Source organism: Strix aluco, chromosome 6 (genome assembly GCF_031877795.1).
Source record: "Strix aluco isolate bStrAlu1 chromosome 6, bStrAlu1.hap1, whole genome shotgun sequence".
In the NCBI taxonomy this organism is placed as follows: Eukaryota; Metazoa; Chordata; class Aves; order Strigiformes; family Strigidae; genus Strix; species Strix aluco.
Genome location: NC_133936.1, coordinates 8237879 through 8259928, shown reverse-complemented (window position 1 = coordinate 8259928; position 22050 = coordinate 8237879). Strand labels below are relative to the sequence as shown.

Here is a 22050-nt window from a genome sequence, read left to right as displayed (position 1 = left end):
GTAAATTGTCTTAATTTTCCTTTGAAGCACTACAGTACTTTCTTTTTGAGTCTATTTAAATAGTTGTGCTATGAAATGCATCTTATACAGCCACTCTGGATAAGCAATATATTGTACTGTAAATACAACACTTGCTGTCATAACTTGGAGTTCAAATGTCTGGATGGTAACTAGTGCCTGTCTAATTAATATCAATTGGAAAAGAGCATAGGCCTTCATCCTAAGGTGCTGTTTCAAAAGAAATCTTTCCTATTTTGATTCTGGGAACTTGTGAAGTATTGTGGACAAAATGTTGCTATGCTACATTGAGATCCAAACAGTGATTTTTTGGTTTCTCTGTAAAGGATGTCCAGAAAACTCATTGGGTTTGATTTTCAATGTAATTGTAAATATGTGAAACTGTATGTGTCTGTGTGTCTGAAATTGAATTCAATGTGGTTGGTAGTAGGGGCTGAGAGGGGGGGAGAGGATATGCAACAAGATGCCACTAGTATTCCCTGACTGAAACCCACTGCAAATTAGTGAATTGTGTGACTTGCAGCCTGGCTGAGGTGTTCCAAATGAATGGGATCAGCGTCAGCCTCACAAGTGAATGACTGAATAAATGCAATAAAAAGCTAATAGACAACACTATTACTCTGTTCATCACTTTGATTACAGATTTTTTTTTTTGTTATAAATTTGAGTACATGCATTATGTAATTTGTAAAATGATGCTGTAGTGGAGACCTTGCTACAACACTATTAAAACTCTTCCCTTTTTGTGAGATATGAGGTTTGTAGAATAGTGAGATTCTTGCGTATGTTGAATCTTAATCTGTTCCTAATGGTGGGAGTGCTGAAGTAATGTATCTCACTGTGATCTGGTACTTCGATATTTGCATAAAATGGCAGTTCTGTATATTCTTTTGGCTAACTGTAAATATAAATGTTTCATATTAGCATAGTTGAATTTTTGAGGTACAGCCATTTGTGTGAGATTAGGAAAAGCAACTTTATTTCTAAGAACTTGTAAAAAAAAAAGTATTTTCAATAAAATTCCCTACCTCACCTCTATTGTGCAGAAATGATCCCATTTTCCTATGTTTAATTTTTCCAATTTCATTTATAAACACAAAGAAGATCCCTTTTCAGTTACTGGCAAAACATTGCTGGTTTTCATCAAATCAATCAAATAGGGGAATGCTTGAAAGTCTGAAGTCTAATTTCTTTCCTTTGCTGCCTTTACATTATGGTAATCAGGTATTTGATACCTGAAAAGCAAATTCTAGAACTTTTATGCCATCTTAAGCTGTTCCTTCACTCAACCCTGGGGTCAAATTGTATTGCATAGTGGCTGGCCATGCTTGATTTTTTTTTTTTTTAATTTTTTTTTAGCAGTGGGGAGGGAAGGGGAAAGGGGGTGGGTGACAAGAGCATACCATGGATTTTTGTAAGACTTTAGGGGGAAAGGTTCCAAATCCTTGTTTTGTAATGAAGAGGATTGAGAGAACACTTTGTTTTCTTTAATTGGGATGTAAATGCACATTCCCATTATCAGTTCTAAAAATAAATGTCTTAAAAGAATTGGAAGTTATGCCAAAGTTTACTAGCTAATTTATTCCTCCTTTCTCTGAAATGCTTACACTTTTAAAAAATATGTAATTAATACCAGGAGTGTTCCTCACTTTGCTACTGGGACTGACTTTTTCTGGCTTCTCAGGTGCATATAGCAAACCCAAATCAAATTTTTAACTTTAAAAAGTTTGAGTACTTGGGTTTGATTCCTCTATATTCCTGCACTTATTGTGACACCATTTTTTTAACCTTAGTTCAGAGGTTGCGTTCTTTAGCAACACCTGTAAAATTCCCTTTCTGAAGCTGTCTCATGGTGCATGTCCACTGGGAAGTGGAAAGGAGGGGAGAAAAGGCACTCTGCTGTGCGTCTGGGAAGCCTTTACTCAGAAGAACTTTTGTTTTTTACTTGAGAGGGTTGTAGAAAATGGCAGCAGTTCCTGCTGAACTTTGTGAAAAAGCACTACTTTTGAACCTGAATAAGCTCAAAAGTCTGTGGGTTTTCTGGGCTCAATGTCTGCTTCCTTGAGAAGAAAGGTTGATGCGTTTATTTTGAGATGCAAATTTTTACGTCATTGCTGTTAGTAGTTTCAAGACCAGTGTAAAATAGCTGGGCTGGCATGCCTAAGAACCCTCCCTTTTCCTACGACTTGAGCAGTAGCTCAGAGCTTTAAATATTACTGCATAAAAGAAATACTGGGTATCCCTTACAACACTAAAAGGACAGCATATTTTCAGGCTCTCACATTTAAGCTCCAAATCTTGAGGAAACTTGGCATTGCAGCAAAGTGGTCATACATACTACTTGGCAGCCTGCATACTTTGTCACAGGTTCTTCACTGGTTTTAGAAATGAAGACTACTCTTTTTTTTTTTTATTATTTTTAACAGTAAGCCTTACCCTGCTCAGATACTATTAATAATTAAGCAAGTGTGACCCTCCTCACTGAGTCACTTTTCACTGAAAATAAAGGTTTTTAAGGTTTCTCACCCTTTCCCTTATTACATTAGATACCTTATTACAGGTGTCTTGAATTATCTTGATTTTGATGTGGAAATCTATGATCTCATCAAGTAAGAAACATGCGATGTTAGACTTATTTATAGAAAGTTCTACTAGACTGGACTCAACTGAGTGGCCCAAGGTACCCTAAACCAATGTACTTCTTGGTTTAGCTGTGTTGAGCACAGGACTGGGGTGCAAACCGCATCACTCCTGTTCTCAGAATGATGAAGCTGCAATACCTTTGTTGCAAGTGCTGGCCTTAAACAACCACCTCATTCTCTAAGTCTGATAAAACAAAAGCAAAAATGTTCCTTCACATTTTGATTAAAACCTCAGGTTAAAGTTTTACAAACCTTTTAAGCTTGAGTCTTAAGTTTAGTGCAATTAACTGGATTAAACATTACATTTAAATTGCAGATAGCTAATAACCTTAATATGGGGGAACTCAGACCTTGACAAAAGATGTTAGTTTTGCTTATGACATGTGCATAAGGAGGGGGTGTTGTAATTCTGACATTTTTTAATTAACTGTATATCCTAGAGCATGCCCAGTTCCCTGCTTATGACTGTCATCTCAGTTTCATTTCAAGCTAAATAAAAACTCGTATTTACTTTGCAGCTTTGTTGGAGATGCTACCTTATTCTGAGAAGAATTAATATACATCATGGAATTATGTACATCCCACTTGATTTCATATGCCAGGGCTCCTACCTTTATTCTGCAAGGTACTTTAACGTGAAGATACTTTAACGTGAAGTTGCCATGGATTTTTGTTAGGAGGACCAACCGGTGTTCCTCAAAATGGGACTGTTAACTGTTTGAACTTTGAAGATTACTGTGATGTTAGGATTTCTCTTATACTGGCATAATGTTCTGTCATTGTTATGTGACACTATACATATAGAAACTATTAATAAAGAATTTTGCTAGAAATACTGATTTCTCTTTGCTTTTATAAAGTTTAGACCAACTCTCTGAAGTTAGGCTACTGGAATAAAACAAAGTTCGAAAGCTATTTAACCAAATAAAATGTTTAGTGCTCTGGGGAAAGTTGATTTTATATAAAAATTAGATGTTCTTTCCCTTTTGTAAAACCGTAATTTTCATTTTACTGCTGGCACTGAAGTCAGGGTCTTGAATTCTTGAGAGCTCAGCCCATAACAGATGTAGGGCTGAGCTTTACTGCATCTCTTCCTGGAACCTAAGTGCTCACAAAGGCATAAGGTTCACCACATTATGATGCAGTGAAACCAATTTTTGGTTTTTACAGTGTCTCATTCCCCTGAAATTTTAAATTTGAAAAAGACTCAGGAAGAAGCGTTATCAGAAAGAGGGCAAGCTAAATACTAATACTTGGGGAGTTTGTTTTATTAATATATAATAATCTTCAAATTTTAATTTTGTGCAGTTAGTAGTAGCTAGTTATACTACCTGTAAAAACTATTTTTGCAGTGTTGATGAACATGTCATCTAATTACATAGTGCTCACTCAAGTGTTTCCCAAAACAGTTCAGGTTTCAGAATCAAATTTGCTATTCTATTTCAGATCAAGGACATTGAAAAATAGCAGTAGACTGTCCAGTGATTCAAACAGCATTTTACAGCCTTTGCAAACAAGAGAAATGTAACGCTTCCATGCTTTTGCTGCTCTGTATCAGTGAACAGAAGCCTGAGAATCTGAACACAGAAAATATGCCCCTCCATGATGAAAGAGTAGGTTCAGGGGGAGTTGTATCGATGAGTATCAATGCCTGATGGGGGCAGTATGGAAGAAAAAAACAAACTCTTCAGTGTTAGCAGTGACAGGACAAGAGGCAATGGGCACAACCTGACCTACAAGACAGTCTGTTCAAACACAAAACCATTTTTACTGTGAGGGTGATTGAAGGCTCTAACTTGTTGCTGAGGGAGGCTGTGGAGTCTCCATCCCTGGTGATACTCAAAGCCCGTGGGACAAGGGTCTGAGCAACCTGCTTCAGCCAACCCTGCTCTGAGCCATGGGATTGGACTAGAGCGTCTGCAGAGGCCCCTTCCAACCTCAACCATTCTGTGACCTGAAACTGTCCATAAAATGCACTACTTCATTGAGAAAAGACAGTCACAATGTTTAGATTCAGAATTCTAGCCAGACTAGACAATGATCTTGATGTAAGCTTAATAAAGATGCACATGTGTACACCTGGGTATCTCTTGTCATTAGCATGACAGTATCTCATAGTGATACAGTACCTCAGTAACAAAGGCCTGATACATGCATGCAAAATCTTTTTCACCAGCTAAAAATTAAAGGGCCCATCTAGCTAAATAAAAGCTTCAGTACGTTTCATGCCAATATAGTTAAATGGTTTGGGGTAGCTGTGGGATCATCCCAGGCACACTTAATGCCTCATCTACAAGTTTGAGCAGAGTTTCCTGCAGAGCTTTCACAGCGCTTTCCGCATCTCCAATGCTGTTGGCCAATAGCATACATTCCAGAGGTTTTTACAGACAAAATGACATTCCAACTTACCTTGCCTGACACATACTGGTGATGGAGATGTGTGTTTTTTTCTCTTGTAGTCTCTTCAACTACAACAAAACGTGGCCCTGTGTTCACAGGGAAGGAATGCCTGCTCCAATGAACCCAGACATTGCAAAAAATGGTACTTTAATCATACTGCTGTCTGATAATAGACTCCTTGTACACAATTGCTCTCTAGTAATTTAGACTGTTGCTTTTATGTCCAGTTCCTTCTGATCTTTTCTCACAAGTGGAAAATTTTTATATGGAAAATGTATACTCAGTGGCAAGAGTTTTGAAAAATTCACTGTCTTCCTTTCACAAAGGGATGGTCCAGCAACTGCAGAGCAGAAGGGCGTTCATGTTGATCTCTGCATTGAGGGTTTGAAAAATCAGTACATAAAATGAATATGCATGCTTGTGATGTAACTGTTTGTAAAACCTAAATGCAAACTTAGTCTTTTTTTTTTCCCCCTCATTTCTCCAGTCATTACTGATTTTTGGTTCTTTTTGATAAAGCTGGTAAAAAGGAAGGCAGGATTTATGGGAAGAGGCTGTTGGAATTTATGAATTACAAAACTCAAATATTTTATTATTACAGAAATCATTCTTTATTCCTCTAAATTCCCTGTAAAACTTTGAATAATTCTGCTAGTGGGGTTGTTTCAGATGCATCAAAATTTATTTAAGGAGGGTGACAATTATTTGTTTGATCCTGTGTCAGTCAGGCTGTTCTTTCATCTCCAATCAATGTCATGCATGTTAAGGACACCATATGGAATTACAGTACTGTAATTACAATATTGGCTTGCTAGAGCCAATTTGGAGAAATTTGGAGAAAAAAACAGGGAAAGGAGTAAAGGACACTGATTTCTTAAATAATAAACTAATGGGGAAGATGGGATAAGGGAGATATTTATATTTGGGACATGGTGAGATCATATATTAAAACTTTGCCACCACAGGTGCATCCTGACTTTAGAAAAAGTAAATACTTAATTTGAAAAAGTAAACGCTTTACATCTGTATGTTTCCTTCTGCCTAACAATTCCTTATACTTTTTAGATACTGTTCTCTCTGAGTCAAAGTATATATAATATTGCTATATACAGTCCACAATTTTTCTGGTTATTGTTATATGGTGCACAGGAACAATTCTAATCCAGGAATTAGAAACCAGTTTTCCTGCCTCCAAGACCACTGCCATACCCACTAAATAATGTGCATCTCTCTAATGCTCAAATCTGGTCTTTAGAGATACGTAAAAGGCTGCTATTAATTTTATAAATACTACCCACAGAGGTCAGGAACTTAGCTCTTGAAATTGATAGTCCATTTAAACATCTAGGACAAAGCTGATATTTAAAACAAATACCACAAAAATAATTTTTATAATGGATGAATGCTAGTGTTTTGGGTTTTTTATATAGAGAACTTTGTTTCAAACAAATTTCCTGGACTGGCAGTGATAATAGATTTTTCTATTGCAGAAGATAATTAAGTGAGAGCTCTTTCATTTAGAATATTGTCCTCAAAACAACTTGCCTGACATAGGTTGCACTCAGCCAATGTGATGCTGGAACAGCAAGGCACATCAAAGAAATTTGTCAAACATTTTGTCTAAAACTCAATGGTGCCATGTTTTTGCATGAAAATTACAGGGAAAGTAAACAATGAGTAGAGGCCTACAAAACAGAATTTGTGAGGGGCTTTTTATACTATTATAGAGAGTGAAGCTCTTTTATGTATGCTATTATTTAAAGGCTTTCCTAAAATGTTGAAAAACCTATGCATTTACAATAGGGTCAAACGTACCTCGTAAGAGGTCACCTAAGCTCCCATCAGCAATCTCTATGATACAGACTACCTGCATTTTTCCTTTTACTTTTCAGTTAAATATCTACATACCTGGTTAAGCATGCATGCACAAAATCCACCGCCGTGCCGGAGAATCGATCAGGTAGGGAAGGCATCAGTCCTCTGTGGGCCCCAATATAGAACATGGCTGCTATCCTATCCATGGAAGCCAGGGGCGGTTTTCCTGTTGCCATCTCAAATACGGTGCAGCCAATGCTCCAGATGTCTGATTTTCTTCCATATCCAGTTTCATTTATAACTTCTGGTGCCATCCAGTATGGAGTCCCATGCACAGACTTGAGCATCTCACTCTGTGTGCCACTGAGGCTTGCCCAAGCCAAACGCCTGGCACAGCCAAAGTCAATTAGCTTTACTATACCATTTGGCATGAGCATAACGTTATTGCCTTTGATATCTCTATGTACCACACAATTGTCATGTAAATATGCAACCCCTTGTAGAATTTGTTTTGTATATTTACAAAGGACAATTTCTGGCAATGGACCAAAACGATTAATAATACTAGAAATTGAGCCACCAGGAACAAACTCCATGAAAATGCTTAAAATGTTGTCTTCCAGACTAGTTCCTAAATAAGTTACAATATTGACGTGCTTCAATGTCTTCAAAAGATCAACTTCCTCATGAAACTTCTGATACTCCTTTTCTGTAGTGAGTTGATCTGATGTATCCAAAACAACCTGTTTTACAGCTATTAATTGTCCCTGGCTTGTCAGACCGCAGTATACCTACAATGAAACTAGCAATTATTAAAATGAAACATGAAATAAAACTGAGTATTTGCTTATTTTAAATAGTATCTTTGGGTTCATCATGTTTCATGTCTCACTGTATAACCCAAAACATTTGCTTGTTGAATAGGACAACAGCCAGTTACAAGGTAAGACGTAGCTCAAAGACAATCAGCACATCTCTTAAGATATTCAGACATTAACTTACCGTGCCATAGGCTCCCTTTCCAAGGACTTCACCTCTTGTCCACATGATAGGATCTTTGTTAGTTAAACTGCTTCCTGCTAATTTAGTAGATTCCTCAAAGTTTAGCAGGTCACTTTCTTCATTTGGTACCAAAAAGGCTTTACTGTAACTCTGTTTGAAAGATGATGGTCAGTGTGGGGAGAAAGCAGGGAGGAAAAGAAAGGCTTCATATTATCCTTACATTTTTTATAAGGAGTAATTTTTACCTGGCATGACTCTTCTCTGTAGATTTTTATATATATATTAAATATATATATATATACACTCATTACCCACCTCATCAATACAATTGCTATACTAAGTAAGTCTATGTAAGTATTTTCAAATATATATCACAACAGTGCATAAGCAGGAAATTACAGCATGACATCTTTAGCATAGACAGCAAGACAGACACAAGGAACACTTAAAAGAGCAGGAAATACACCTGCTTACTACCTTTTTTTGTCATGTAGCTACAGTTTCTAAGCTGAAGGGTGAATATGACTATTGCCTTGCTCTAGGTAACATATGTAACCCAAGTCTGAAACAATTTGGACAGGACTTCACAGGAGGAAGAGACTGCTTCAGAAAGATGGTAATAATTACTCCATCTAGCCATGGATCTCCCTAGGAGAATGAGAATGGAAGTGTAATTGGCACTTGTGTCTGCAGAAGCATAAGGAAGTGTATCAGCATGTGAAAGAAATTTCCTTATGAATTTGTAATTTAGATAGACAAAAAGCTAACAGGGCCAAGGGGAAGCAGTACTGGTAGATAAGCACCTTAGTAGTGAAGGTTCTTAACTGACTTTGAAGCCAGAATCTAAGCCTTCTGAGCTTGAAGTTTTGATTAAACATTAATCAAACAACCTTAAGGCTGTCAGATAAGCCAATACTTGTAGTTCATACCTAGAAAAGTATCTGGTTGCACTCAGAGATTGAAGGAAATTGCCCCTTTGGATATCCAAGAACCATTTGTGGTATCTTTTCATATTCCTTAGATGTCAAGATCTGAAGAGCTTTTGCCTTGCCCCAGTACCTTTTTATACATGCTCTTCAGTTAAAATAGCCTCTCCTTTTTACTCACTACAATTTTTCAATTTATCTTGACCCACCTTGATAGCTATTCCTGTCATGCCTTAGTACCATCTGACTTGTGTCCTGACATGCAGCCACTAACATGGGTATCCTCAACTGACCACTGGAAGAATCAGTGGGCAGCTGGCCCAAGGAAAAGGGACTTGATCATTAATGAGCATATATTTCCTATCTTTCATCCAAACTTGTGTAGAAGCGTCACTCAAAGGAACTAGCAAGTGACAAGATATTACTTTTACCTTCTCTAGAGGGCTATTTACTATTGCTCCATCTCCATTCATCATATTTTCTTCTTCTTTAGTATTTGTATTTTGCATTTTAGAACCTGTACTTTTTGTTCTTGAAGAGTTGATGTCTTTTTCTTCAAGCATTAGCAATTCTTTGGCCAGACAACAAAGCAACTCATCAGTCACATCCTTATTACCTGCCCAGGACAAAATATTTTGACTTGTCTGGCAACTGGGGCTTGTAACATTTTTTGTCTGAATCACTGAAGGCTGAGTCAATTCATTTGCCAAACCACTGCTTTGAGGTGTGTATGCACAACTGTGATTTAATTTTTTTGTAGGGGATTGACACTCCAGTCTATCTGAAAAGGGCAATGCTTCACACTTATTTATAGACTTGAAAGAGGCCTGTTCTGATTCCAGGCCATTGCAGCCATCCATATCCACCTTGCTCTGGGGTACACAAATGTTCTGGTCTGTTGCTAGTAGACTGCTACTTAGAGTAACACATTCTCTGTAGTATTTATCACTGAACTGGAGAAGATTCTGACTACAGGTAGCAGCTCTCTGATGGTTGCATATATCCTGACTGTCTAAAGACTGCTCCAAAGAAACTTCTTTAATAGTTGATAAATTTGAATCTGAAAAAACTTTATTTTGCTTAGTTGATTGTGAAAGCTTTTCTAAAAACATAAGCTGACGACCTGTGTCTTCATGAAACAATGTCATGCTCCTTGAAGGGTTTATTTGAAAATCTGAATTGGAAGTTATTACATTATCTTGCTCCGTGTTGCTGTCACTCAACTTGGTGCTTTTGTCCTTTGTAATTAAACCTTTCTGCTTTTGTTTAGTGCCAAGTATGGTCTTCTTTGGCTTGGAATATGTTCTCTTTTGAGTATTTCTTACTTGGCTGCTCTCTCTCCTTTTACTGCAGGTAGATCTGCAGGTGCTAGCAGTGCGTCTCCCAGATGGAGCAGAACAAACATCTCTATCAAATCTGTTCTCATGTTGATCAAGCTCACGCATGTGAGAATAGACAGGAGTTCCAAACATTTCATAAATACCTGGGCCTTTGTCATTTGAGTTTATTTTCTTGAACATGTCACTGTATTTCAGATCTACAAAATCTGAAGCAGACTGTGCATGCTGTAGAGAAAGTGGAGTAACAGGTTTCTTTAAGACAACTGAATTTTTGCAGCTACAGGAGAAATTTTGTTTTTTAAGTTTCTGAGCACTCCGAGCAAAATGGTCTTTGTCTGCTTGAGGGGATTTTTTTTGACGCTTCAGGGAAGTCTCAGATTCCATGTGTGGCAGTTCTAAAGACTTGGCATTACATTTTGTGGAAATCCCACCAGAAACAATTAAGTCTTCAGATATCTTTGTCTTGCTACTCATTTTAGGTTTTGATGAATATTTATTTCTATTCATCTTTATTTTACTTTTGTCATTTTCTTTGCGAGCAAGAATGTTGAAGCTCTGAGTAACATGAGGAGGCAGGCTACGAATGGCATTCTTTTTTGTGACAGGTTGTTTAGAAATGTGTGGTTCCCTAGCTGGTTCTTGTTCAGAGAATGTAACATGAACAACAGGTACAAGCTCACTTTGGTCTTTTGAAGTTGCTTCTGACATTGCTTCTTTTTCTGTTTCAAATACTGAAAGATAAACACTTTTTTCTGTCTGTTTTCCAGAAGGATCTTGCTCTTCTACTCTGGCAAATACTGCAGCTACAGAATTATCTTCTAAGGCACAGTAGGCCTCTATCACTTCATTTTTACAGGAAGAATCTAAATCATGATTGTCAAGCACAAAGTTTGCACTCTCAGCATCTTCATGTGGTCTATAATCCAGTATCATCTCCGTAGCATTTCCTTCTTCTAGACCAGTTCTACAGCAAGTCTCTGCTCTTCTTTCCTTATTGCCAGCTCTTGAGGCATCTCTGTTGCTTGACATTGTAATTGTTGTCTGAGCTGTAAATATTCCACGGTTTATCAAAGCATTACTTGAGCTCAAGTAGGGACAACTATCATCATAAAAACTGGCTTGGATCATGAGATCTACGTTCTTACAAGCCACTGAAAGCTGGTACTTCATCTGGTCATTCTTTTCAGTATTGGTAGCTTCCCTCCATTTTAAATTGCTTTGAACTTCTTCTTTCTTGTTGCTAGGGTACTTATAATAGTTATTCTTGCTGAAGTAGTACAGGTCTTTCATTGGAGTGAACTTATCAGGAAGAGTAGCCACCATCAGGTCTGATGACTTTTCAGTGTGCCTTTTTAATAGATTGTCTAACTGATACTGATAAAATGTAGTAACTGTCTTTATAAGCTGAGGAATAGAGTTCATAATCAGAATATTTCTGATGTTGGTGCTTTCATTGACAGTATTATCCTCTAGAGGAGCAAGATGAATTGTTCTCACGGGCTGAAATGTCACTGGTGGCAAATGAAACTGTAATTTCCATAAAAACCATTAATAATGGGCTACACAACAGATACAGGTAAAGTATAATCACTAAGAACCAAGTAGACTAAGAAAATAAATCAGAAAATGATTATTCTTTTATATATTCCCATATTTAATCTAATATGAAGTGTAATATCAAAACCCTGAGAAAACACATAAATTTTCTCACATTCAGAATTATTTCTAAGTATTTCATACTACAGAAAGTGGGATCCTTTGCTATAAGGCACAAGTCATTCTCCATGATCTAAAAATAATAAGCTTTGTCCACACATACAAATAATCTTGTCAGTTATTAACTATGTCTTACGCCACGTAGCATGTTTGCTAAAGGAATGCAAAGGCTGGTTGGTGGCTTCATGCGCCAAAGTTTCTTTCTTGCTGTGCACTCTCACCGAATGAGCACACCGCGCTTACGCTGATATTTAAAGCCTTTTTATGTAATTCTCCAAAGTGTGCTGACACCAGTAACTATATTCCCAATGGAACTAGATCTCATGTAAGCTATTTTCAAAAAGCAAAACTAGACTATTATAACAGAATGCTATTTTTATCTGTAGAGAAAACAATTCTTACAAATTATTTATAGGTTTTAAAAGACATTATTATAAATATAAAGATATAGATTTTCCATATGTTTAGTGTAGTCTTATGAAATTCCATAAACCATATTATATGGGACACAGATTTAGCTCACAGAGTTTTAAGTACGTTGGAAGATAGCACAGTCTGCACTTCACTTTGAGTGAAGTTAAACAGATAGCTACCTAAAGGGCATTTTTATATGGCAGCTAACACAGAAGTCTGGTGTGTGGGGGATGTATTTTATTATTCCTCCCTTTTTCCTTCTCTTTCCATCCCTTTAGTTCAAAGGTACCATATATCTTTGAAAGAGTACAGATCTGAGAATTTGTTACTTTTTTGTGATTATTCAGATGAACAGTGAGAATAATTTTCTGAAAATAATATTTCTGTTCTTTATTTTAAAGGAAATGGAGAAAAATAAGCTTGAATATACCATATATTTTTACGCAATTGAATGCAATAGAAACAATCTCACAGTCATATGCTCTGAGTACTTATTTGCATGTCTATATTCAACATCAGTTTGCAATCTGCAGGAAATTTTGGCTTGCATTGCAAGGCAAACTGAGGTTTGAATGTGCCAGGAAAAGCAATGCGTGCTGGTTTGAAATTTGCAGTTCTGAAGGCTTCGTCTAGCCTGCATGGCATTAATATGAATGCTCAGTTTATCCCAGATTATACGCCTCTACAAACCATCAGAGCATAAGACATGAAATAAAGTTGTATTAAATCACACTGAGGTCAGCTAAATTATTTTTCTCAGACATTTCCCTCCATTTTAAATGTTTTTTCCATAGCCCTTTTATGATCTTCTGTCAGAACTCTTGCTATTACTTCTATACTTTACTTTTTTCCTGTGAATGCTGTTGCATTCTGTAGTGGGTTCACTAAAGTATACAGCTGATTCAATGAGTCAAGTCTTTTGTGCAAAGGGCTATTAATTAATATTCATAAAGCCCAAATTATCTTTTTTCTAAGTACAGTGTATTTGATCTTTTGTAACTTTTAAGGCTCATGGGGTGTGAAGCACTGATACATGTAAAACTGCTAGCTTTTTTGTAAGTACAAAAGTTTTGTCAGGAATCCTATTTACACTTATCACAAAATTTCATGTCAGATATGTCTTATCTTAAAATCTTACTTTTATTTGCCAGCACAATAAATTTCAGCAGTCATCTAATATCAAGACCGTTCTTCAATTCAGCTTCAATTTTAAATTGCCACTCAATACAAGAAAATTGTCATTATAAATTTGGCAAAACTAGACATCTAACATGTTTAACGTATAGCATGCACACACTTTAAATTAACTTACATTTTTCTATTTTTAAAGGTTTTATATCTTTTTGAGCTTCCAACTCTTTATGTCCCAAAATCCCTGATGTAACACCTTACTGACAAATTGTTGATATACATCTGAAGATTTGCTGACACACACACACATATATATATAAAATATATGTAAAAATATTTCATGTTCATCAAAAAAAACAAAGACTAAGCAGAGGAAACTACCTACACTTCTTCTGTATTTCTATTTTTAAGATTTTGAAAGCATATAATACTTTTAATGGTATTCAGTTTTATACATAATAGCATCTTACCTCAGATCTCCTGTTCCTGGTTTTTAACGTTGTTATATTTAGCCCTTAAAAAAAAAAAAAAAAAATTTGTTAGTTTGATGTTCTTAAACAGACTACAATTTTCATTTATAAATTAATTTCAAACTGTAGGATTCTGGGGACCAAGAATCTGTCTGATGTGTGGTTGCAGGACTGTGCTATAAATCTGCTACGCAGAAAAAGGTTGTAAGTTGAAATTTAATTGTGATACTGAACTTTGAAATTCCATTTTCTATAGAAAACTATAAAATACAATAATTTTAAAATACTTTAATTATTTAAGCAAATATTTCTCCTCAATTTCAGATGCTTGCTATTTTCAATATGTGGCTAATAAAATTGCCAGTATGAGGAAAAAAGTGAAAGGGATGCCATCATAGTCCCACTCCAGCTGCAGATAATTACTTTGCATTTTGTGGGCTCAGTTTTACTATAGAGAGTAACAGGAATGGTGAAGTCTGTCATTGCTTCTCCATCTCCTTCATTCTGCAAATACAGACACACATGTAATTAAAGAGGGTTGACATGACTGAAGTCTACTTTACATGAAGAAGTCAAACAGACATAAACACAAAGTTTAAAGAAAAAGGACCTCTAAGGCTTTGCCATCTTATTTCATAAGCAATATGTAACTTTAAAATAAAGTCGTGACTTTTAAAATTGAACTTACTTTGTTGTATTTGTGCTTTTATTATCTGAAAAGCATCTAAATCCATAAATGATTTTGAAATGTTAGATTCTGGGCATGAGGCCTGTAGCAGAAAGCTGAAGTCAAAGCCATGCCCTACAATCTTTTTCTTCAGGAAGAAAGGTAAAGAAGTGTGATGTCTCATCTGTAATGCTAACTGAGTTTTACTTGGAAAACATGCCACTTGTTGATCTGGCCCCGGTCTGGATTTTGGTGGTATTGGGCTAAAAGGCAAAAACAAAAAACCAAAATACATTGTGAAAATAAGTGGAAAGAGCCTACTCAGTTCAAATAATCATATGACTGGAGAATAATGTGAACAAGAAGTTTGTAAGATCCAAGAATGCCAATGTTTTCTTTCTTCATCCATCTGGGAAACTGTGGCTCTCATTAGAAGCATCCGACTGCAATGCCAGAGACTGACTACAAGGGAGAATGAATGACAAACAATGTAAACTGAGCAACAACAGGAATGGGAAAACATATTGCCCACCTTCCCCTTCTTGACAAAAACTGATTGCTTCCAGTATGTATTTTTTATGAATCATCAGGAAAGGATGTCAGAAGTATTCTGAAGACCAGATGTGCCTTTGTTATTTATAAGATATGCTATGGCCTGCCTGAAAGAATAGAGGCTGTGCAGACAAGCCTCAGATTTCTGCCACCTAGTTTCTGAAGAATGAAAAATCCAAATGTGGAAAAAGATAAATACTGTGACTGAAAAGAGGTACAAAAAGTTAGTGTAAGCTAATCTTAAAGCTGCGTGCAAGATAATTGTCTGTTTTTAATAAGTCAAATGCTGATGTAAAACCATATACCATATGTTTTTTCATATTGTACCTAATAATTTGTTCCTCTGGTGCAATATCGTGCCTCCAGCAGCAGCCAACAATTGACGTTGGGAAGACAGAAACAGTGCACAACATATATAGCTGTATCTAACATCTGGCACTAAGGATTCTTACTCATAGACTACTACCTGCTTTGTCTCCATTTTTGCATACACAAATGCAAATTAAATATTAATACGAACCTGTTTTTTCCTAGAGCTTTGTATGACTGATGCATTTCTTTCATTATCTTATCTGCATTCTGAAGAGCAACACCACTTCCATGACCTGCAACAATACATTGGTATTTGCATAAAAGCAGTATAATTCACTGACCAGTAACACAATGCAAATGCAGTTATTTTTGGACATTAAAATATTATAAAGAAATCCAGGAAGTAACTATCAGAAAAAAAAGAGCATGTTTCATTTGACTAAGATACCTATACGTACTTCCTGTTACAATTTTTGGAAATGTGAATGCATAAATCCAAATTATTTTTAGTTATTTAGGTAAGTGTATTAATTCAATGTACTATAAAAGCAAAGAACATCTAAAAAAAGTTACAGCTCCTATTTCAGTAGAACAAAAATGTAAGAAAAATATTGACAGAAACTCTCAAAAGTAGAGCATTTAAAAATAGGAAATCTATTAAAACCAAAACAAATCTCAGGACTTGTCAAAGGTGGAAAATAACTCTGAGTTTGATGTCAATTTTTTTTCTGGTTGCTTGGTTTTGACAAGTAGCCAGATTTTCAGTTAATATTGTCCTTTTTCTTCTTCAAATTCCACATTATACTTCATGCATATAATTTTTCATTAGACTACCTTCTTTTCTTCTCCTCATATTTTGTTCATTGTCAGACATACTGTCCTTAGATGTATTAAGGTCCAGAAGCCTGAAAAAAAGTTTCATTAATTGATTTCCAATACGCATGTACAAAGCAGTACTTTATATTTCATTATTTCAGACCCATAAGTAGGACAAAAGAAACATTTTAAAAGTACTTGAATTTATTAAAAATGTTATAATTTAACTTAACATCCAATGCCCTCTCCCGTGAATACACAGAACCAAACAGTCCAGACAGTTTTTATTGCTAAAAACTCAGCATATGCGATGTTGAATAAGACACAAAAGCTGTCACTATTATTTTGCTGATATCATCCTCGCTGTTGGACCAGAAAGTCAACACTTCACATTTGGGAGATAACTGCATTTTTAACATATTACTGAGAAACCAAATCTGAATTAAATGTGTATCTTTCCCTACTTGGTCAAAAGTATCTCTCAGCAAAAGAGGTTCAACATCCAAAACCTTCTGAGCACAGAATAGCTTGTACACTGCAGCCTCAACGAATCTCTGTGATAGCTTATTCCAAAGAAATGGGAAGTCAACTGGAATCTTTCTATAAATTTCAGAAAAGTATGTAATTTACTTTGTAAATAATTTTTAAGTATCTTGAGAAGTAACTGTCTCATAATACTATCTAGTTTTAAACATATGTTCAAAACTTAGCTGGGCATTTTTCTCTACAGAGCCAGTGATTCCAGACTGATTTGACTGAAAACATTAACCAAAATCTCACTGACATCAACAAGTTATAAATTTCATGCTTTATCTCAGACCTATTATAAATTCATAAATGCATAAATGGCAATGTTTTATCTCTGAATATTTACAAAGGTAAATTTTTTAGGTGTTTAAAATTTGTAGACCTTATTAAAAAAAATAGCCATTATATTATTGCCTTTTGTTGCCTTTGAATTTCTGTGACCTGTGCCAGGCATCTGACTGAATTTGACATAAGCAAGAGTCACTAGTCGAGACAGAGTTAGCCTATTAACTTCCTGATAGTACATTTTTGTTTCTCACTTAAAACTATTGTATTGTCAGAAAGAGTTTCTTAATCATGAGCATACCTTTTTTGAGCATCTTAGTATCTCTGTATGTTCAGAAAAATATATTATTAAAATTGTACTAAATTTATAAACCCAAAACTCTTTAAAGCTTACATTGAATTAGTATTACAGACATTAGCTATTTTAACTCCTGGTTGTTGAGAGACACAACAGTAGCTCAAGGAAATGAATAACAGCTATCCATGTACCATCTGTAGTCTGGCACCGTACACTGTCGGCCTTCTATGAGGGTATATGAGCTCTCTACGCCTACGTGGGAGACTTGAAAGAGATTGCCATCAGGATTCCCAACTAACGCTTTGATATCTTTAGAGATCAGTTTTCCAACCTTGAAACATTCCATATAGAGATTAACTCATCCATAAATAATTGCTTGCATATTCAAAGTTATGCTTTTACGGTATTTCTAAATTCAGGTAGAAACAGAAGTAAGAATAATGTTCATTGTGAATACTCATGCCTTGTATTTTCAGTTTAACTTAATAGGATTTTCAAGGAGATTTACAAGCTCACAACAGCAAAGTCAAACAATTTGAACGTTTGAAAAAGCTGATCTTTGGAAATTAAAACAGGGAGTATTTTCTCTCTTTGGACACTTATTTTCTACACCTCATGTTAACAATTGTATGCAAAGGTAACAGTAGACAGCTACATGCTCATCCAAAGTGACAGCAAAGTCATAGTCTACAGGCAGGCTGTATGAAAGTAGTTTAGTTGCAGTGGAATTTAGTACTACAGTTCTTGCAGAAAAAAACGTACTTGGGGAAACTCAGACATCTGGTAGCCCTGTTACTGACTTCACTGGGACTGAGATTTCACAGTGGTTCAGATCTTAAAGCATACACCTGTGAAGCACAGCACATAGATTCTTTTCTCACACCTAGCACAGATGCTTGCATCATCTTACAAAGCTATCTGAGGTCTGTAAATCTTAACATAGAAAGAAAACATGCTAATTATCTAAATGTATAAAGTGTTTCAATACATTAATTCAGAGGAGCTTATTTATTTTTGAGATTGTTTCAGAAATAAAACACAGTATGTATTTTGAATTAATCGAATGAATTTGAATTAATTAACTTTAAAAGTTCATTTAAAACTTTCTGTCTACTGTCTCTGTATTCCTAGCTGTAGCTGATCTAAGTGGTGTTTCTTTCTGAAGAAAATCGTATCTTTTGGTAAAAAAAGTAAAGCTGATAGTTGTTGAAAAACACTGAAAAGATCAAAATAGATTAACTCCCTCCCCACATTTTAAATTGGAAATGCCACCATGGTGATTTTAAGTTTTAATGTTGTTTCATACGACTATTACCCCCTATGTTGTATCATCTCTAAGGCATTACTGAATTCCCACAGTGGGAACAAGCTGTGCCCAAACATTGCTTTCTCCAGACAAAGATGCTTTTATTAAAGTCTTTACCCTTAATTAGGAGATAGTAATAAACCTTTCCCACAACTAATCAGCCATAGCTGTGGGAAAGGAGCTAGCTGTCACCCTCCTGGCTAATATAGCTATGTGTGGGCGATATTGATCCTGTTTACAGTTAACACTATTCCTGAATATGGTGAGTAAGTGTTCTGTGAGCTGTTTCAGGATTACAAAAACATCAACCCTTTTTTCTAAGATTAAACTCAAAGATTAACAATACCATAAAATGATAGTAGCATAAACAATCACAAATTGCAGACTCTTAAAGAAGAAACATGAAAGAGTGGAGTCAAAGGATTTGAAGATTTGAAATTCTAGACAGATAATTCTTAAAATTAATTTCAATTAATAGTTTTGATGGATTTGGGGCTCTTTCTGAAAAACATAATGAACTTCTGTTTCTCAAGTGACAAGAACACATAAGGTAATTAAAGACAGTGAATTGAAATGAATAAAAAAATATGAATATTAGTTAATATCTGTATTAAAATGTTTCCCAGTGTCTTTATAATTTAATAACTTATAGTTTTAAAAACCTCATAAAATACATAAGATATTGTACATAAAATAAATAAGATATTGTCCAATATCTTATGTGAGTGAATGTACATGAATTAATATGAATATACATTTAAACATATATAAATAACAGTGTCAAATTCTTACACTGGATGAGTCTGGGTGCTAGAGAGGAATATTATGAAGTCCATAATGGAAAATTATGTAATAATATGCCTATAAGGATTTTTTTCCTACTAGGTAATCAAGAAGTATGTAATATGACAATTTATATCTTTTACATATGTATGTTCCTGCTAATATTATTGAACAGGGTCTAACTTTTTACACAGCGTAAATATCTTACTCCTTGAATGATGTGAAATGTTCTGTTGTACTGACATAATTGATATAATGTGGCAGTGGGTTCTCCTATTTAGCTGTGTAAGAAAGACATGTTATGTCCATTTAAAACTATTATCTTTCACAAAAATGTTTCCATTTTCTTGCATTTGCATCTTCAATTTAATTTGCTGCAATACATTCTCCCCTCACGCAAAAATATTGCATAACCACCACACACATGTTACCAAATTAATCTCGTTTAGAACTTAATTTATATGGCAGGCTAAAAAGAAGGTATTTTTTTTTTTTTTTAGAAAATTATGTTTATGCTCATTAAATCCAAAGATAGGTAGAACTATGAAAAATAGGGCACCTAGAGGCTCTTATGTTGCTGATTTCTTTATAAAATTTTATTTTCTGTTTCTTTCCTCACATGCATATTTTTACTGCTTGTTCTTACATGACTCAACTGAATAAAATACTCTGTTTTATACATCTTCCACACCTAATAGTACATAACATTTTCAAGACTCATTATAAATTTTATTACAAGTTATTCCTAATAGCAATCTTGGGTACTACCCCAGCAATGTTGGGTTTTTTTTTTTTTTTGAGTTACCTCATAAGTTCCTATTGTTAATTTATGCATAAATACCTATTTTTTTCCTTTGCAGCTGAGCTCAGGGTTCTCAGTAGTACTACTAACGTATGGGGAAAAACCAGCTTATATCAAAGTACTACCAATGGTAAGATGTATGCAACAAATGGAAAGTAACAATCAATGTAGCTGCCTGTCCATAAAGAATTGTTCCATTTCAAAGTCACTACAGAGGTCAGTGGAAATCAAAGGCCTATGTGGCATTTGTTGGCTTCAGTAGCATGTTGCCACTCAATACTGCTAGTTAGGAAGAGAATTAGGCTTTTGTTACTGATTCTATCAGCAAAAAATACAGTTACTTGGAAGCATACAGCAGCCTTCCCAAGAGACTCATGCATTTACCCTAGATTAAATTAATTTTTATAACTACTTTATATAACACTTTTTATCTGAGGAATGTGCATTATTTTATAACTATGTAACAGCCAGACATCAGACAGTACTGTCATTCTTAGTTTACAGAAGAGGAAGCAGAGGAAATCTGAATGACCTATAGCTGATGACCAAGGTCATCCAATGAACTGTGCAAAAGTAGCTATAGAAGTCTCTTAGTTTCTCATTCTTATGTTAAACAGCAGATAATCCATTAAAATGTTTATCCCATTATATTAGTCTGTAAAGAGTCATATTAGATGGTGGATTTCTCCAAACCTAAAATTTTTTTTTGGATACACAAAAACCCCTTCAAAATAATAACTGAAAAGGTTCTATAAAAAGGCATAAACAACATCTTACCTGGTGCTTCAGTAGTGAAGTGTAAAAGAGGCACAGCAACCCAAGGAGAAGTTACAGAGCATTTTTAGCTCACAGATGTCCTCCTTTGCTGGACAGCAAGGAATTCAAACAGTAATTACATATATTTGATTTTATTTTTGCCGTGTTTTTCTGAGTGGGGAGCACGTAAGTAGTTATTCCTGAGGCAGGCTCTTTTGCAGGCAAATCCTCCCGGCAGCTCCGGCTACACGAGGCTGTTGAGTTTACACGGCGTTGCCGAGGCAACTCCCCCCCCCGGGGGCTTTTTGTTTGGAGGAGTTTAATTCAAAGAGCAGTAATGACCTAGGAAGACAAACACAGTTGAACCAAGCGGTAGCATTTTAAGTTCTAATCACAAGACAGCTCTCCCAGCACTCAAAGCAAAGCGTATTTCTCTCTTCTGTTTATTTCCATTTATACTTTTAGTTCCCTATCTATTTCTACGTGATTTTAGCTTTGCATTTAGTCCCCTCACCTAAACACTCCCCGTTACTCGTGAATAACTTTTTATCTCCTTTTTGGTAGTCTTAAACAGCAGACTTCAAGGATACTTTTTTTTTTTTTTTTTTTTTTTTTTTTTTTGGGAGTAGCAGACTGTGCTAAGGGGGAAGAAAGGATAAAAGAGATACAGTAGAGTCGGTCTCAAGCTGAATTGGAAGGATTTTGAAGGGAACTATTTTGCTGGATGCCAGAAGGCATCCTAGACACCGCTACAGCGTTGCACAAGCAAGAGGGCACACCAGGAACACCAGGCCTGGGGGACACCTCAGCTCCCCGCTGACTGAAAAAGGGTGTATTACTCCTACATTTACAGGTACCCCGCATAACCGGCCTCATGGTGACAAGCTGCGGCGGCAGTCACACCCCGGCACCCCGGGCACACGGCCACCCAGCCGTTAAGGCACTCCGTTTACTCCTTGAAGGAGCCGGAAAGTCTCCGGGATCAACTCGGGCCCTCAGCTTCACCCCGCCGTGAGATAATCGCCGCAGCGGGCGTCTCCTCGGCAGCGCCCATGAGGCACTCCGGCCCGC

General features: G+C 35.9%; 2 protein-coding genes across 9 annotated transcripts in view; one reads left to right on the top strand and one right to left on the bottom strand.

Annotated features, from left to right (window-relative positions):
• The window catches only part of CCNT2 (cyclin T2), a 26135-nt gene extending 25080 nt beyond the window's left edge, over window positions 1-1055 (top strand). For all 8 annotated transcript variants that reach the window (XM_074828592.1, XM_074828593.1, XM_074828599.1 and 5 more), the window contains one exon: window positions 1-1055. This exon is cut by the window's left edge. The gene's annotated coding sequence lies outside the window, so the exon portion shown is untranslated.
• Window positions 1056-5191: 4136 nt separating this feature from the next.
• On the bottom strand, window positions 5192-21901 carry MAP3K19 (mitogen-activated protein kinase kinase kinase 19). The gene is made up of 9 exons (XM_074828228.1): window positions 21001-21901; window positions 16240-16310; window positions 15614-15698; window positions 14563-14804; window positions 13875-13918; window positions 9235-11670; window positions 7878-8027; window positions 6969-7666; window positions 5192-5431 (listed from the first exon to the last, which is right to left on the bottom strand). Exons 2-9 carry the CDS (start codon window positions 16277-16279, stop codon window positions 5365-5367), a joined length of 3762 nt encoding a protein of 1253 aa, XP_074684329.1. The 5' UTR covers window positions 16280-16310; window positions 21001-21901; the 3' UTR covers window positions 5192-5364.
• Window positions 21902-22050: the final 149 nt, after the last annotated feature.